The following is a 17,932-nucleotide window of genomic DNA, read 5'->3' on the forward strand; positions in this document are numbered from 1 at the left end:
CTTTTTTCTCTTTCTCTTTCCAAAAGCTTCAAATACGATTTATTTGATTCTGTGCCAATCGGTACTCCGTTGCGGATACTAATCGACTTAACGTCCATTTCACTTTACCTCGAATGCGTAACTCTCATTCCCAAGGGTTCTTTTTTATTTTTTTTTTTTTTTTTTTACATTTCTCCCTCCTTCTTTATTGGAATGCAGAGAGAGAGAGAGAGAGAGAGAGAGAGCTTTTCAAACAATTCGATTTATTAACTTTATGTAACTTTGCTATATATAATTCGTAACAAGGGAATATAAAGGATTACAGTAACGTTAGTAAAGATTATTGATTACGTAAATGGAAAATTTTATATTAATTTAATAACAAATTTATACGTTCATTATTATTTCGTTCAATTAATTATCAATCTATTTTCGATGAATATAAAATTTTCAAATTTTGACCTGAATACGAACGAGAGATCATTTCCGCTAATGATATTACGATATTAATTATATTAATATGTTCGTGTTTAATTAAATGAAATATCAAGTTAAACGAATTTTATCATTCACTAAACATAATTAAAATTAGAAAGAATTATTGTATACTATTATATGTATTTTTCAAATTTTTCAGAATGACACGATGCAAGTTGTCTGGCAGTACCACGCTAAGGAACCAGCATCAGTAGCCGGTGTTTTACCTGGTCATGGTGCTGTAAAAGGATCAAGGCCGTTGTATTTAGTTCAGAGAGATACACAGCCAAAACGTTCGTCCTATAATCAGGAGAGTGAAGCTGTACTGAAAACCTGGGACATATTGAATCGCGAGGTAAACTTTCTTATTTAATTTAAAAAAAAAAAAACTTATAAATGAGATGTCAAACTAATCAAATTATCGATTGATGTAATATTTACATTAACTAAATTTAAAAAAAAAAAAAAATTAAATACTCTCCGAGAAACGTATTAAAAACATATGCATGGATACGTAATGAAGATGATAGAATTTTACGAAATAATGAGAAAGAAGAAAATAAAAAGGTAAAGGAAGGAAAGAAGAAAAAATTTCAAGGGAGAGAGAGAGAGAGAGAGATAGAGGGAAAGTAAGTAAACGTTCTCATACAAATTCATCGGCTAAATTTCGCGAAAAGGGCGAAGGAAAGACGATTAAGGAGTTTTAATTGGAGTTTGGCGAAGTGGATCGCGTTAAAATGGCGTATCAGCCCAGGGAGATATTATACTGTATAAGGTCGATTTTCGTTACATAGCCTCGGACACTACCACCACTCTTCGACCTTCCCCTCCTCCTTCTATTCCTACTACTTCAATATAGCTCACACTCATAAAAGCAGTTTAAAAGCGGATTTAGTTGAAAACTCGAGTTTTCTCCTCCTCACCCACCGCCTCTCACCCCACACGCTTATTTTTCTTCTTCATTTAATTTTAACCATTCTCATTCATTCGAAATATCCACATCGATGCGATACAACTTTAATATGATTGATATTAAACGATAAACTAACCACCGACTAACACACCTGTCTTTAAATGTAACCTTTTTCTGTTATATTTAAAAAAAAAAAAAAAAACCCCACCACCATTGCCAGGCTTGAAGAGAGAAACGTAGGTAGAGAAAAAAAAACTGAAATTCAATATTCTCGAGGGTTGAAATATAAATTCAAACTGACCCCCTCGTGGTAAAACTCTCTGTACGTGATTTTACGGGCCAATGCTTTTTTTACGCGTATATATGTGTATACGTCGAAGTATCAAACTTTCTTTTTAATTTTTTCTGTTTTTTTTTTTTTTTTCATTTTTTTCCCTGTATTTTTCCTTTTTATTTTTTTCGTTTTAATTATTTTGCGAATCAAACTTTGTTCATAAAAAAGTAACTAATTTTTACCGATTATAATGTTTTAGAAATTTCTTGTTTTTCAACGAAAAAAATTTTATGATAACGTTCAGGCTTACTCTTATTGGAGAAAGAGAGAAAGAGAGAAAGAGAGAAAAAGAAAAAGAAGAAAAAAAAAGTCATGCAAGCAGCTCGCGCATATAAAAGCCCAACCAAACCACTTCTCGTACGTTTATTTCGCAGTAGTTATATAATCCTACAAACTCTTCCTGCATCTTTATTGTTTTTTATTACTTTACTTTATTTTTTTTTTCTACTTCTGTTCGAGATTTTACTTGCCTCTCTCTCTCTCTCTCTCTCTCTCTCTCTCTCTCTCTTTCTATTCATTATTTCGTTTATTTCTTCCTTCACTATTATAATTTAGATTCCACGTATTATTCCATAGCTACGTATTTAAGCCTCTCTTTATTTCTCTTAATAATTCTCTCTTTCTTTAAGATTCAACAAGACTTTTATTATCATAAAACTTCGAAACTTAAAATATCCCACCATTCATTTTCCTCTTATTCTTTACAGCGCCCATATATTTTACGAGTTCGTCATATAAGAAAGCTTATTATAGTTACAATTTTATTCGCACAAAAAAAATCTTAGGAGTATATAAAAATAACTTATACTTGAATCACTTGGAAAAAAGAAAAGTATTTAAAAAAAAAATAAAATAGTAGATATTCCATTCAAACCTATTCCATTCGAACAAAATATTGCAAACTCGCAATAAAAAAAAATCCGATAAATGCTATGCAATAGTACTTTCTATATATATGTATATATATATATATATACATTTCAATATCAATAGATCGTATACACAAGAGTGTCTCGGTTTTGAGGAGAAGAAGAAGAAGAAGAGAAATATAGACGTAAGGATCGTACAAAGAACTATCAGAATTCTTTCTTGATCTTTGTATACTTTTCTCTATCTTCTTTTTCTTCTTCTTTTCTTTTTCTTTTTCTTCTTCTTCTTCTTCGATATCGTTCTGTTTTTGTCACGTGCCGTAGAGGTTGCATCGAGAGACGCACGCTTCACACACGATTGCATTTTCTACTACTGTATCTACAGTAAACACATGGATGCTCTTTTTATCTCTCTCTCTCTCTCTCTCTGTCTCTCTTTTCGTTCGATGAGTGTATATGATAGAAAGAGAAAGAGAGAGAGAAAGAGAAAAGTCTCCTCTCATACCTCCTCGATGTGGAAGCAGCAGCAGCAGCAGCAGCAGCAGCGGTCGCACGTGAGATGAATGTTCGAACGCGTTTAACGTTCCGAGTATACGAGTGGATTTTTATCCGATGCAAGCCACGAAGCATTGTGCCCCCACGAATTTATGACGACATAAATCTTAACCGGGTCACATCCGGCAAAAACTATTCGTTCATTAGCGTCGTCGGGTCATAGATTATCGGAAGGAACGAGAAAGAGAGAGAGAGAGAGAGAGAGAAAGGGTGAAGGGTGGTAGTAGTGGTGGTGTACTATCGTTGAAATCGGACAATGCTAATTCCGCTTAGCGATTCTCCATCGAAAGGTCGTTTATAGTTTATATCGAATCGAATTTAGGCCAATCCAAAATGTGTTACTGCACACCGTGTGAACTACAACGACTAACTCTCTCAACCAGCATAGAGAGATAATCGCAAAATTCATCGTTAATTTCTGACAATGTGGATTAATAATTGAGAAATTATTACCTTTAAAACTAATGAAATTTTGTAATAAAGGAGGAAAAATTAATCGATTCAATTCGATGAATTTTCTATTGTATAGGTATACTTCTATATATATTTTTATATATATTTAATATATATAATTTTCTATTATATCTATATATATATTTCTATATTATAATACGATTTTAGTTTCATTTTAAAATGACAAATTTATCATATATTCGAATATATTTTTCTATTCAAGCAAATCGACATTTATCTTTTTTTTTTGTTTTCTCGACAAAATGAGGGTAGTTAAATAAAAATATAAAATAGCTATGAGAAATATTATACATATATATATTCCAATTATCTCTCGGTACACACAAACATATAAAAACACACATAATGAACTCCCTCGCGAAATTTATTCACGAAAAAAGGGGTGGGGGGAGGGGGAAAGAATAAAAGATTAAAAATAAAGAAGAAGAAAAAGAAGTAGGACTACTTTTCATAGACGGCGAATCGCGTTTCAGGCTTATCTTTCGTAAGAAACTTTCCGGAGGTCAGGGTTGAAAGAGAGAGAAAGAGAAACGAACGTTCGTGTTATCTGATAAAACTTGCTACGTTGAAGCGTTTCGCAGACGCATTTCGCCACGCTGTGCAAAACTCTAGAAACGCGTTTGTGGTTTTTAATTGTCGTAGACGGGGTTCAGTAGCAGCAGAGCAATCCTCTTCGTCGTACCAACCGGATGACGGAAAAAGATAAAGTTACCGTCGAGGAAGTTTATTCTCTTTTTTTTTTTTTTCATTCTTTTTATTTTTCTTTTTCGCGAATGCCACGATTCTACTTGCTTCTTATTTTATTCCCTTTTATATTTTATCTTCTTCTACTTCTACTTCTACTTCTTCTTCTTCTACTTATTCGTCTTCATTCAATACCAACTACCCTTCCCTCCGTCTTTCTTGTTCTCATAAAAGGAAGTAGCCGACCGGTCAGATAACTTTCGTATCGTACCGCAATGAATATGTATTTCGAGTGTACAGAGAATGACGACGAGAATGAAAACGAGAACAAGAAGAACAAAAATAAGAAGAACGAGAAAAGACTCGTCGATTCACGACACTACTATCCACCATCATTCCGTTTTCTTATCTCTCTTTTTTTTTTTTAATTTGTTTCTTTTCTTATTCTCATAATTTCAACGTTTCTCTTACCTTTCATTCCATTAGATATCCAATTATGATAATACATATTTACCCAATTCAATTGAACGAATAATTATTGTACATTTACAGAGTGATTGATAATACATTTCTAAACAACAATGTGTATATAATAACGTTATAGAATAAATAATAATATAATATTACATATTTGTCAATTGTTAATAATAGATCAATTTTGTCATGATAAAAAATTTATATAGAAGAAACAAAGACGATACACGAAAAGATATTTCGAGTATGTACGTTTATTTTCTTTTTGATAGAAGATACTATAGAAAGAAGATTTTTTTTCGCGGTAATATTAAAATCGATAATTTGACAGAAACGCGTGGGAAAATCCTTGTTGCCGTTGCTGAGCTTTAGGGTCAGAAAGAGAGAAGAATTCTATGAGTGTTACACACACAAAAAAATTGCAATTTTCTCCCTTCGCTTGCCTCTTCGCATTTGCTCTACGCCTGCGGCTTGTTTCTTCCAACCGTGTTGCATCTTCCAACATTGTTACATCTTCGAACCAAGAAAGAAAGAAAGAGAAAGAATATACATTTTACTTTTTTTTACTTTTTATCTGACAATTCGTACGATACCGAATCACCTCGTTTCCTTTACTGACCTAATAATATCGAAGTATTTTAGGATACAATTTTTGCCAATTTTCTTTTACTTTTAACCAGAAACAAATTAGCTTTTATTTAATTAATTTCACACAAATATCAATTAATGTATATCTTTCGTTCGTCGGTTTTGGTTCTAATTACATATATTTATTATATAATATTGAATGAGGAATATTTCAATAAAAATTACTATCTCAATATTACCAGGTTGGTTTCCTGGTAAATAATTCAATCAAATATTAGCTATTTATTTAATAGCATTAGATAAATTTGATTCGAGAATTGTTTATTTATTATACACACATTTCGATAAATTCTATACTTTAATAAGACTAATTTTTTTTTAATGCATTCCACATATTTTTAAACAAACATTTTTATATTATAAATATTTCTAGCATTAGATAGAATTGAGAATTGTTTATTTGTTATACACACTTGTCGATCACTTTTATACTTAAATAAGAATAATTTTTTTTTAATGCGTTTCAAATATTTCTAAACAAATAATTATAAACTTATAGTTTATAATTAATATAATTGTTTCTTCATTTTTTGTTTTGTTTTGTTTCAGGTTTTACTACCGAGAGACAAGGATTCGTTGCTTTGGTGTCAAATAATAAAAATGCCATACATAAATCGCAAGCATCACGTTGTCAAGGTAACTCTCTTTACTTATTCTATATACTTGAACACATTTATGACGCCTTACAGGCGTTTCACGGAGAAGTAAAGTACGTTAACCGAATATGAAATAGTTTTGGGTAGAGAAACACAGTGTAGAAACTACAGCATCGAGTTGTCCCTCTCTCTCTCTCTCTCTATATATATATATATATATTTGTATCTCTCTTCCTCACTTTTGCACACTTCCTGCAGGAAAGTCTCCACGGAAACATAAAACTAGTACCGAGCATGTATTGTTGTTGCGAACCTCTTTGTACATTCGTGACAATCTTTACAAGTCAGAAGAGCGTTCTCGTTTACTCTCTCTCGCCTAGAATAAATAAAACGAACAAAAGTTAACGTTCACGATAAATTTAGCACCTGTGAAAAGATGGAATATTGTTTTTTTTTTCTCTAACATTAGAAAATAGGACAAGCAAAGAAGCTGTGTGTATTTATAAAATGAGAACTATGTAACTATGTACCCTTAACGATTTGAATTTACATAAAACATTAGATTTATTTATATCTGGCTTATTAATTAATTCACCTGTGTTACATTATAATTTGTTACCTGATTAAAATCGTAATTTCTTTCTTCTTCTTTTTTTTTCGTCCAATGAAATTCGACACAATTTGTCAGAAAAAAGAAGATTTAAATAACTGATAATAATGATAAATATTTCAAAGTATAAAAAAGCAAAGACGTATTATTACTTTATAAATAAATAATAATGTATTAGTTAAAAATGTATATGTACATATACATAGAGAGAAAGATAGACTTATAATTGGCACATTTGATATTCGTAAAAAACCTGACGATTATAATCGCGTAAATTAATTGAATAGCAGTTAATAATTTGGGTTTATCGCGTCAGATCCGTTCGTGGTTAGTGTCCGAAAGAACGTTTTTAAAGCAACCGACGGGAAAGCCGAATGATAGTAGTAATAAACGTGGCAATAATAAGAGGAATGATCGTAAAGCTCATAATACGCTTACCGAGCGCTTTATAACGTCCCCTCACGGTGATCTCTCTTGCGTTACCGAAATCATTAATTTCTAACTATATCCAGTCGTCGTTTGACGTTTTCCAAATGAATGGTCAAAATTTACTACCCTACACAACCTAAACGTCGTATTTCTTTTCACTTCTATTTTCAAATTTTAAACCATCTAATTATATAATTTCTTTTCAATATTTATTATCTATTCTATTATTTATTTATTATTATAATTAATATAATATTTAGTATCAATATTTATTATCTATTTTATTATTATCTATTACTATAATTATTATAATATTTAATATCAATATTTGTTATCTATTTCAAGAAAGAAAAATACAAAACAAAATAATATTCAAACTCAGATAAAATATCGATAAATCTTTTATGTTTTTTTTTTGTTCCTTTAAACTTTCATTCAAATTAACAAAAAGAGAAAAAAATTAGAGAAAGAGAGATAAAATGAAATATCGATTGATATATCGTTGATAATGATTAATATTAAGCTTTAAGTTAGATTTTTATTTTGATATTTTTCCTCGAACGATTCGCGATATCCTAGAACAGATTCCCATGAGTTTCGAGGGAATAGAGCGTGAGCAGCAATATAGTTGACCTGACGCCAGTCAGCTAGGGGGTGGTGGTAGCACCTGAATCTCGAACTCGATCGAACGTGACCCAACTATGGGATGCGATTGCATTGTGTTCCATTCTCTGACAGAGAAACGAGGAGAGACGATTAGCGTTTCGATTTCGATAAATCTAGTGTTTAAAGTTGAACCTTCAACATAGAAAAATTTTTTTACTCACTTTTTTGTGGTTTACGTAAAAAAAGAAATAAAACAAAATAAAATCTTCAAAGATACGTTTTAAATAATATAAATTATCATTATTCAAAATAATTGAAATTATATTTAATAACCGTTCGAGAAGATTACGATGATAATTTTGTAAATATGTATATATATATGTTCTTTTTGTTTTTTTGTTTGTTCATTATAGTACGAACCAGTTATCGAACCTGGCAAGAATACGTATTTGCATCATATGACACTTTACGAGTGTCCGAATAATAATCCTCAGCTTGAAGAAGCTTCGAAAACAGCTGGAAGTGTTTGTTACAAGGACGACAATGCAACCCAGTGTAATACAATTGCTGCTACTTGGAGCTTAGGATCTGAGGTAATTAACTAAACCTAGCAACGTTAAATCGAGATTAATTAAAAAATTCGTTTTTTTACAAAAATAATTATAACTTTGGTCCTATCAGTACGAATTAATTTGCATAATTTTTCTATTATTTTCATTAGCAGGGCTTTAATTTTCCACCGGAGGCTGGTTATGCATTGTATCCTGATAATCGTTCCCGTTACTTCATGCTCGAGACTCAATACATCAATCCTCAACAATTAGTCAACGACAATTTGGAAGTCAGTGACAGTTCGGGATTGAGATTATATTACACCGATCAACTTAGACTTCACGATGCTGGAATTTTGAGCATAGGAATTGATCCTAATTGGAGACACATTATACCACCTGGACAACCCGAAGTAGTATCAGAAGGTCATTGCATAACTGAATGTACGGAACAAACTATACCTAATAGTGGGATAAACATGTTTGCCGTAATCATGCATACACATCAGTTAGGAAGAAAGATAAGATTTAGGCAAATTCGTGCTGGTGAAGAATTACCACCGATTGCATCGGATATCAATTATGATCCTAATTATCAAGAATATCGCAAACTTCAACGACCCGTCAAAGTTTATCCGGTAAGTATAATATCTATATTAATTATTTACTATTTTTTTTTGTATCATATATGCTTAGAATAATATATATTAAATTACATAATATAGATATAATAATATCATATTATATAATAATATATTTATAAAATAATAAATTAAATAAATATAAATATATATTAATTAAATTAAATAAATTTGAAAATTTAAATTTATAAAATATATTTATATTTTATATATATATTACTCTATGCTACTTCATTTGATTCCAATTTTAACATTTCTCTACTGCATTATTCAATTATTATTATTATTAAAGTTCTTTCGATTTTCTCAACCAATAACGATCTTGTAAGTTGAAGCTTTTTACAAAAAAAAAAAAAAAAAATAAAACGATCGATCGTCCAATCGGCCACCTGTAGAAAGTATAGATAAAAGAAAAAAAAAGTTAGGCTTAAGTATAAAAGTTTCGAAAGAATCTTAGTCAACTAGTTGAGAAAAGTGGAAGAAGAGTATTAAAAAAAGAAAAAAAAAGGAAAGGTAGTTATGCGGTTTTGATCGGCTTCGACAGCTGTAAAACGTTCTTTGGTAGTAGTAAGGAAGCTGCTTAGAAACATCGTTTGATCGTTTTACAGGGAGACCACTTAGTTGCGGAATGCACCTACTCGTCCGAGTCTCGTTCAACTATTACGCTTGGAGGTTTGATGACGAGACAAGAAACTTGTCTTATATCCGCACTTTATTATCCTCGGATCGAATTATCGATCTGTTATTCTTTGCCATCTTTACCAACCGTTCTGCAAAGTCTTGGCGTTCAAAAAGTCATTCAGTAAGTTAATTTATTATATTTTAATAAAGTGAAACTAGAAGTTCGTGAACATTTTTAAATTAATATTTGCACCTGATTATAAAGTCATTTTATTGGTTTCAAACAATAATTGCATTATCTGATACAACACAAATTTTTGGTTCACTTTAATATTGTTTTATTATTATACCTGTTTGTTACTCTTATTTCTTAATCATTGCTTTAAATTATTAAATTTCATAATATGAACGGTAAAATTTGAAGAACTTAGTACTCGTAACTCGGTAATTCCTCATGGGTTCCTAGAAAATTTGGTTGAATCGGTGGAATTGGCCGAAACTGCTTGATGATAAATTGGCGCGACATACACACGCACATACTCACACATACTAGTTTGCGCTATTACGAGAGGTTTGTACGGGTCCTATGTAAACGGACGAGACGATTGCCAGCTTTTACTCCTCTCTCTCTCTCTCTCTCTCTCTCTCTCTCTCTCTCTCTCTCACCCCATCTCTCTTTGATCGGTTTAAATTGGCCATTAGGGAGCAACGCGTCCCTTAAATGCGCGAAGAACGCACAAATACGTTTTAGTTTAAATCGTTGACAGAGTTATATATTCATTCGCGTTATGTAACGTTACGAGCATGCTTACAGGTGATGATAATTTTCCTAATCGTATTAAATCATCTCACGTATGTGTGTGTAAACGATAATTCTATTAACACTTGTATCCAAGTGAAAAGAAACCAAACATTCGAATGATTAATTGACACCACATTTCGTTCATATTTAAATTACAATCTTAAAATACAATTCTAAGTTGAAGTCAACTTTCAAATAAATGACACACAATGTTTCATAAATTTATCGATCGTATGAGTGGAAAAAAACAACAATATAAATCGTATTTAAAAAGTAACGTGATGAAATTGGTGAATTTATTAATTTTCAGAGAAGCATCATTAGTGAAAATCCAGGAACCGAAGAGTTTAGCTGGAATGACCTTGGAAGATCGTTTAGTAAGTTACGACTGGGAGACGAGTTTCCAGAGTTTCCAAGAAGCAACTAGAGTTGGTACGTTCATGCCATTATGTTGGACAAGTAAGGGTGCCCTACCTGGTACAGAATCGTTGGTGTCACATTATCCAAGAATTCTGTATTCCTACGAAGAGACCAATTTAGCTTGTTCCGACATGGGTTTTCCAATGGATGCTGAAAGCGACGAAGCTAACGCGGTAGAACGTGGTCAGTTGGTAAGAAGCAAAGTATCGAGAAGTAGCGAAGGACCAAGTGCAGCAAGTTCACCATCGATTTCGGGTCCATTGTCCTTGCCACTTATACTTGGCACGACCCTTTTGATAGGACTCGCGGCTGGACTTAGGTGAACTATCCTGATCGGTATTCGTGCTATCGTCCCAAATTCGAAGAAGTACCTTCGAGGATCCGCTGTTTGAAAAATAGAAATATAAGCGAAAGAATAATTATATTATATTTATCGATAAATTATTAAGACGAAGAAGTAGAAAAAGAAATAAAAAAATAACAAATGAAAGAACAAACCATTTCTTCTTCTTCTTCTTTTTCTTATTTACTATTATTATTATTATTATTATTATTATTATTATTATTATTATTATTATTATTATTATTAATATTATTATTATTATTATTAATATTGTCTTTCGCTTTTGGATCCTTCGATTGGAAGTACTTTCTGAAAGACGGGATACGAGTTCTTTGCACCGTTCGATACCGTCTTTGTCAACCCCCTTTTTCTATCTATCTATTTCTATTTCTATTTCTATTCTATCTATTTCTTATTGTGGATCGAACTAGGACCGGATGATCATCACGGATGCGTGAGATCGCGTCCATGCGTCATGGATGGTACCCGCGTGAGTACATACCACGAAAATTGTCTTGACATTTGTCGCTTAAGTTTAAGACAACTGTCAACGATGTTTCTCTCATACGACATTTATCCTTTACGATGAGAAACAAGGGGCGAGGAGGGGGGGGGGGAAGCTTTTCTACCTTCGAAACAAATCAAATCGTCGATTCTTTTTTTTTATTATTTTCCAAAACACATCCGTGATTTTTGTTATTAATAATAAATACTCAAAATGTTTTCTTCCCCATTACTTTCTCTCCCATTAATCGAAATACCAATCGATATAAAAGATTTTAATATCGCACGAATCTTAATTGACTATCGCATTCTTTTAATCGTCCATCGATCCATCGATTGATCGATTGATTGATTTTTAAGCTTGTCGTGCGATATTATACTGCGTGGAATTTGTCTTGAGACAAAAAAAAATAAAATAAAGAATACCTTTCGGTCGTCAAGAAAAGAAAAGGATGTCGGAAAAAATGCGAAATATTTTCGATGAATATTTAATTACCTTTTTTTTTGTAAAGAATTATTATTATTATTATTTACTTTTTGTTTATTTTTTGATAGATAACGATTGAATAAATTTGTCTTCATCGAAAAATAGATTAATCATATTCTAAAAGTAATAACTATAAATAATATTAAATATAAAATAATTTAAATAACAATGTGTAAATGTAAATGATCGATAATACGCGAGATTTATTTTTTTTTTTTTTTTTGTTCAACGTTAAACTCGTCGAGTCACGAAGGATAAGAAGAGATAAGCCGCCAAGATGGAGGGTAAGAAGAAGAAGAAGAAGGATAGGGAATATGTGTGCTTCTAATCGGGGGTTCACTTCTTATTATTATCGTACGATGTAATACGTCAAGGAAATTTCTCGGATAGTTACTTTGCAGCTCGTTATATGAAGATAGTTGCATAAGGCGGCATGCACGAACAACGTACAAATACACTCACCCCCACCCAACCCTCTAACCCATACCCCTTTACCTCTCTTTACCAGAACCAAGAACCAACTTTTAACTTCTTCTTCTTCTTCTTCTTATTCCACTTACCTTATAGTACCTTGCGTAATATCCTGAGCGGAGAAAATCATCGTCTCTGTTAGGTGATAACACATATACGTATATATGTAAACGCGTTTACGTAATTTACAATAAAATCGAATAGATAAGCAAAATAATTCGAATAAATGAATTCATACTTAAGAATATAGAGTCAAAGATAATTTTTTTTTTTTTTTTTTAAATGAAAATAAATTAAAATTTTTCTCTCACACTAAAAGCACACACAGATATATACACACACACAGACTGAGAAAATTACACTCAATTTTTGTAATATTATTTCTTTTAAACTCGTGAATAATTTTTCTCTATAGAAAATTGATCCGACGTAAGAAAAATTTTCTTAGAAAAAATTTCCGACATTTTTTACGACAGAAAAAAATAAAAATGGAGAAATATTTATTCGTAATATCAAAATTCGTATATTTTCGATGTTTCTTTTAAGACCGAAAGGTATTTCAAACACGAAACGATCCACTCTTTCTAGTTTTATTTTAAGTGCGTTTTCTTTTTTCTAGTTTCTTCGATAGGAATATTTCGAGATAAGGATTAATTGTTGATTGTTTATTTACTGATTTGGAAATCGAACAAACCCATCTCTTTCTCTCTTTTACTATTACTCTATATACGAGAATAACGCAACTTTTTTTTTTAATCAAGCAAATGTAATATCATATTTGTTGATTTACATTTTAAAAAATCTTGCGATTCTCTTGCCATTTTTTTTACGTTTATACTTTAAATTTGTTCGATTTCCGACTCACTTTATTGTATATTTTGTTAATTAGGCTGCGTTGGTAAATAAGTTTTTTTTTAATGAGATCGTATAAACATTGGTTGATTTGCACACGCAAAAAGTACACACACACATACACATATATACACGCGTATATACAAAACACACAAACATAAAACATTAACATTTAGAAGGAGTCACGACGCAGGGCGACGTTTTCTAATTTTTAAGCTCTTTTTCGTGTATCTCGTTATATAGATAAATAAATATATATATTATATATTATTTTTTTGTTAACTCCTCGCGAAAATGTGTTACTTAACCAACGTTTATATACAGAAGAAGACATATATAACTCGAATGAATATATATGCAAATATAAGATATATAAATATCTATATAAATGTATGTATGTATATACATATACATATATAGATATGTATATATAAATACATAAATATAAATTAAATAATAATAAAATGAGAAGCGATTATGTATTCGACGAATCTGTGTAACATTCTGTACAGTTTATTAATTATATGTAATATTGTTAAATGCGCTTTACACGCGTGTTCGACGTGTCGGACTAATGTGAATTATTAATTTATTTTTTATTTAATTGTAAAAAAGAAGAAAAATAAAACGTGAAGAAAAGAAGAAGAATGAGAAAAATAAGGATTAATATCTAGGATTAAAATAATTGTTTATTAACAATTATCGAATAACAACTGTCACCGATATTATAACACTATTAAACAAACACGCGCGTCAACACAATCCACAAATATTCCTCTCGCGAATTAATTTGGTATTTTGAAAAAAAAAAAAATACAAAAAAAAAGAAACAAAAAAAAAGAAATAATAAAAAGCTCCTACCTTTTATGCATCTCTTTGACATTCCTTTATTACCCCACCCCCTGTCCCCCGATCCAATCCTTTATGGCCTTCGATGATCGTTCATTCAAATTTCTAACTCACGCTTCGATTACTTTTTTTTTTTTTTTTTACTTTTTCTGCCCTGATGCACGCGAGTTCGTGACGTTAATCGATTTATTTTCAGCATATCTTTTGCATCAACAATTTTTTTTCTCTCCGCACTATTTGAGTGCCTCGCGATATATTAAATTAAATTTCGAAGTAATAAAAAAAATGTTGCTTTAAAATGAGATTTACTCGAAAAAGAAAAATATTGACTTTAGTTTCGATTTGATTGTGATTTTAATTTTGATTTTGATTTTGATTTTGATTTGATTCGATTTAAATTAAAAAAAAAAAAAAAAAAGTAGACAAGAGTAAAATTATTCTAAGTGATTTTGTTTTCTTTTTTTAATTTTAAATACGAACGCAACGTAATAAATCTACGAGACGGAAAAATTAAATTTCAATACTGTCGAGGAAGAAAATATCATTCACAAGCACGAAAATTAAAGATTTTAATCTACGAAGGTGGTTTAAGGGAAAGAAAAAAAAACTTTTACACACGTCGACTCAACACACATAGAATGAATCAAAGTAAACAATCGAGATATAGATTTTAATGACTAAAAAGAAAGAAAGAAAGAAAAATAAAAACAACAACAGCAACGTGAAGAAGAAAAAAAAAACGCGTAATAAATTATATTGATTTCCTTTTTTTTCCTTGCATCCAACCCTTGCTGCTGCTCATGCACTTGGACAAAAAAATAAAACTTAGGACCCTAATTAATCAAGCTAGATCAATATGATACACGTAGCAAAAAAAAAAAAAAAACGTTTTGCAATTTAATACCACGATTATTCGTAAATGTCATAGGAAAAAATCTATGTACGTAGTAGAGGTAATATTTTTAGGGCAATTATGTGAATGTCCCTTTCTCTCTCTCTCTCTCTCACTCTCACTCTCCCTCTATCTATCTTTCATTCTATTTCAATCTCTTTCTTTGCTTTTTTATCTTTCCATTACCATCGAAACTTATCGAAACGTTACTGGAAAAGATAAATACAAACTAATACAATTTTTTTTTACTTTTTTTTTTTTTTTTTATTAATGACGACAAATGTTTATTTCTTATGGCACCAATATTTTGTCCTCTTTTGTTTTTTTTTCTTCCTATAAATGAGCACACAAAACAGGTTGAACGATAAAATCGATCAAATATTTTATTCAAAACATATTTTTTCCCCCATCAAATTATCTTCATCTTTACTTAAATGTGTGTGTGTTACGGCACGAAGAAAAAAAAAAGTAATCTATAAGGATAAAAAATAAAAATTCGATGAATTTCGTCGAATTTATTATAGTGCTACAAATATTTTAGAAAATGGAAAGAAAAATGACTTGCGTGAAGATGATAATGATGATGATGATGATGATGATGATAATACCTCGGGAACTACGAGGATATAAGTATAAAATTTAAATCTCGGTGATATGATCGTAACAATCAAGAAGAAATTGCGTCGTGTTTAAGATGGAAATAATAAAGATAATTAGGCGAATCATTAGAAATGAAAGAAATATTTACGTATTTATAATCTCGGAATCATCCTTGCATCGTGTGTGTGTATGTTTAGCTCGTTCTTCGTTCACGGTTTTCATTATTTCAACGTGATCACGTTGGAACAACAATTGCAATTGAACGAATATATTAATACCATGTTTTAATTCTATCTGACGAGATATATTTTATATTTTTAATTGTTTTATTTTTTTTTTTTTTTTTTTTAATAAGAGAGAAAACTAATTTCATTTTATTTCTCGAAAAAAAAAACAAACTGTAATATAATATTATTTTGCTTTAAATAAGATTTAAAACATTGTTTCATTTGTGTCAGTTGTTCCAACGAGAAATGCGATGAACGAAAAGAAATCTTCTAAAAAAAAAAAAAAAAAAAAAATTAAATTGTATGTACTGTATGTAGAACGATGTAGCTCTAATCACACGAAATGCTGCCAACGCCTCTTATTAGTGTGTTATCGATAAAAAATATACGAAAAATAAAAAAAGTGAAAAATGAGAAAATAATAAAAATAAATTATATGAAATAATAATAATAATAAATAATAAAAAAAAAACAATAAGAACAAACGGAAAGAAAGAAAAAAAGAAAGGAAAAAAAACAGCTGATGTATGTCGAACACGAGGAGGAGATTGTTCCTCAATTTTTGTGCGCGAATGATGTTTCAAAATAATGATTATGGAAAGAGAGAAAAAAAATAGCATGTGCGCGTGTATATAGATACCCTGTATATAGTTTTTAGATTTAACGAATAACGTCCGACAATTCCAAATATAGGCGAGTACCCTTTAAAACCTTAACATACATTACACTGCCGCATACATGTACACATCGATACACACACACACACTCGAATCTAATTCCGATTGGATAGCTAATAATAGATATCTCGTATCTTTATAATTTACGTTACATATGAAATATATAGATAAAACACATAGAAATATATATATATAAATATATATATAGATACATAAGTGTGCGCTCGCGTGAATGTGTGTGTACACTGTACATATATGTATGGGTATAACGTGCTACGTCAATCATGTACGTTTAAATTTACCTATGTATGCATTTAAACACATTAAATCACGAATACACTCACGCATACACTAACATTAAAACCATGAAAAAAACAAAACTAAATCTTTTTCCCCCAAAAAATTTTGCTCTTAGATTTATACCTTTTACCCATAATTAAACACTCGATATTGACGACATTTAAAACGCTACACTATCATCTACTCTGTAACACACAAATTGTATTATATTTTATATATATATACATATATATAAATATGTAAATGTTTTTCTATAACAATAGCCTTCCGATTTTTACTTTTGTCCTTTTGTTTAACGAGAGAACAAACTCTCATATCCTTATTCCTCTTATAATTATCCTCTATGATTAAATTATTTTGCGTGAAAATATGCTACGTTATTCTTTCAAGAATATTGACAGGTAAGTGGTACTTTTAAATTTTGAATGTTTTTTTTTTTGAAAAAAAAAAATTCTCATTTTTTTTTCTTTTTTTTTGTTTTTCAAAGTATAAATTGCGCACAAGCGTAAACCACATTGTAAATCTTCTTTGCGTATTAAATATGAAAATTATAAATGATGGCGCCTTTGATGAACACTTTCGAATATGCATCGCAGGTTTTACGATGCAGAGTAGTAATATGCATTTGCATATACATTGCTTATCGTAACCACGCATGTATGTATATATATGTATATAGAATATTTTTCTCGTGGTCGATCGTTCTCTCTTTAAAGAACCATAAACAATAATCCAATTATTTGTTTATTTTTTCAAATGTTTAATAGAAAAAAATATTACGACAATCTTAAAACGTCACTTTTTGTGTTTTAAAATATTTAACTAAACAATTATTAATTAATTCTTTTGTTACGTGCTACTACGTTAGATCTTCGTAATAAGCTCTATCTAATTATAAATTTATGCAATTAACTGGAAAGATGCGAGGGGTTATTCATCGAAAGTGCATTATCGAAAGTGATACAACTAATCACACGCGTGTATGGATTAAACAACGAGAGCTTAAAACGGCGTTGGTTCAGCTGTTGCTGACAGTTTGAATTACCG

General features: G+C 30.5%; 1 protein-coding gene across 3 annotated transcripts in view; it reads left to right on the top strand.

Annotated features, from left to right (window-relative positions):
• Positions 1-17,123, top strand: part of olf413 (DBH like monooxygenase olf413) — a 214,353-nt gene extending 197,230 nt beyond the window's left edge. For 2 of the 3 annotated variants that reach the window (XM_089172891.1, XM_089172890.1), the window contains 6 exons: positions 617-811; positions 5,957-6,043; positions 8,062-8,241; positions 8,370-8,837; positions 9,449-9,642; positions 10,574-17,123. In XM_089172891.1, coding sequence (XP_089029017.1) covers positions 617-811; positions 5,957-6,043; positions 8,062-8,241; positions 8,370-8,837; positions 9,449-9,642; positions 10,574-11,006 — 1,557 coding nt within the window. In that variant the 3' untranslated portion in view covers positions 11,007-17,123. The remainder of the gene's footprint in view (positions 1-616; positions 812-5,956; positions 6,044-8,061; positions 8,242-8,369; positions 8,838-9,448; positions 9,643-10,573) is intronic. The other variant, XM_089172892.1, reaches the window with a different exon arrangement.
• The last annotated feature ends 809 nt before the right edge of the window (positions 17,124-17,932 follow it).

Source organism: Polistes dominula, unplaced genomic scaffold (assembly GCF_049000335.1).
Source record: "Polistes dominula isolate Pdom_NZ unplaced genomic scaffold, Pdom_raw_medaka contig_22, whole genome shotgun sequence".
Taxonomy (NCBI): domain Eukaryota; kingdom Metazoa; phylum Arthropoda; class Insecta; order Hymenoptera; family Vespidae; genus Polistes; species Polistes dominula.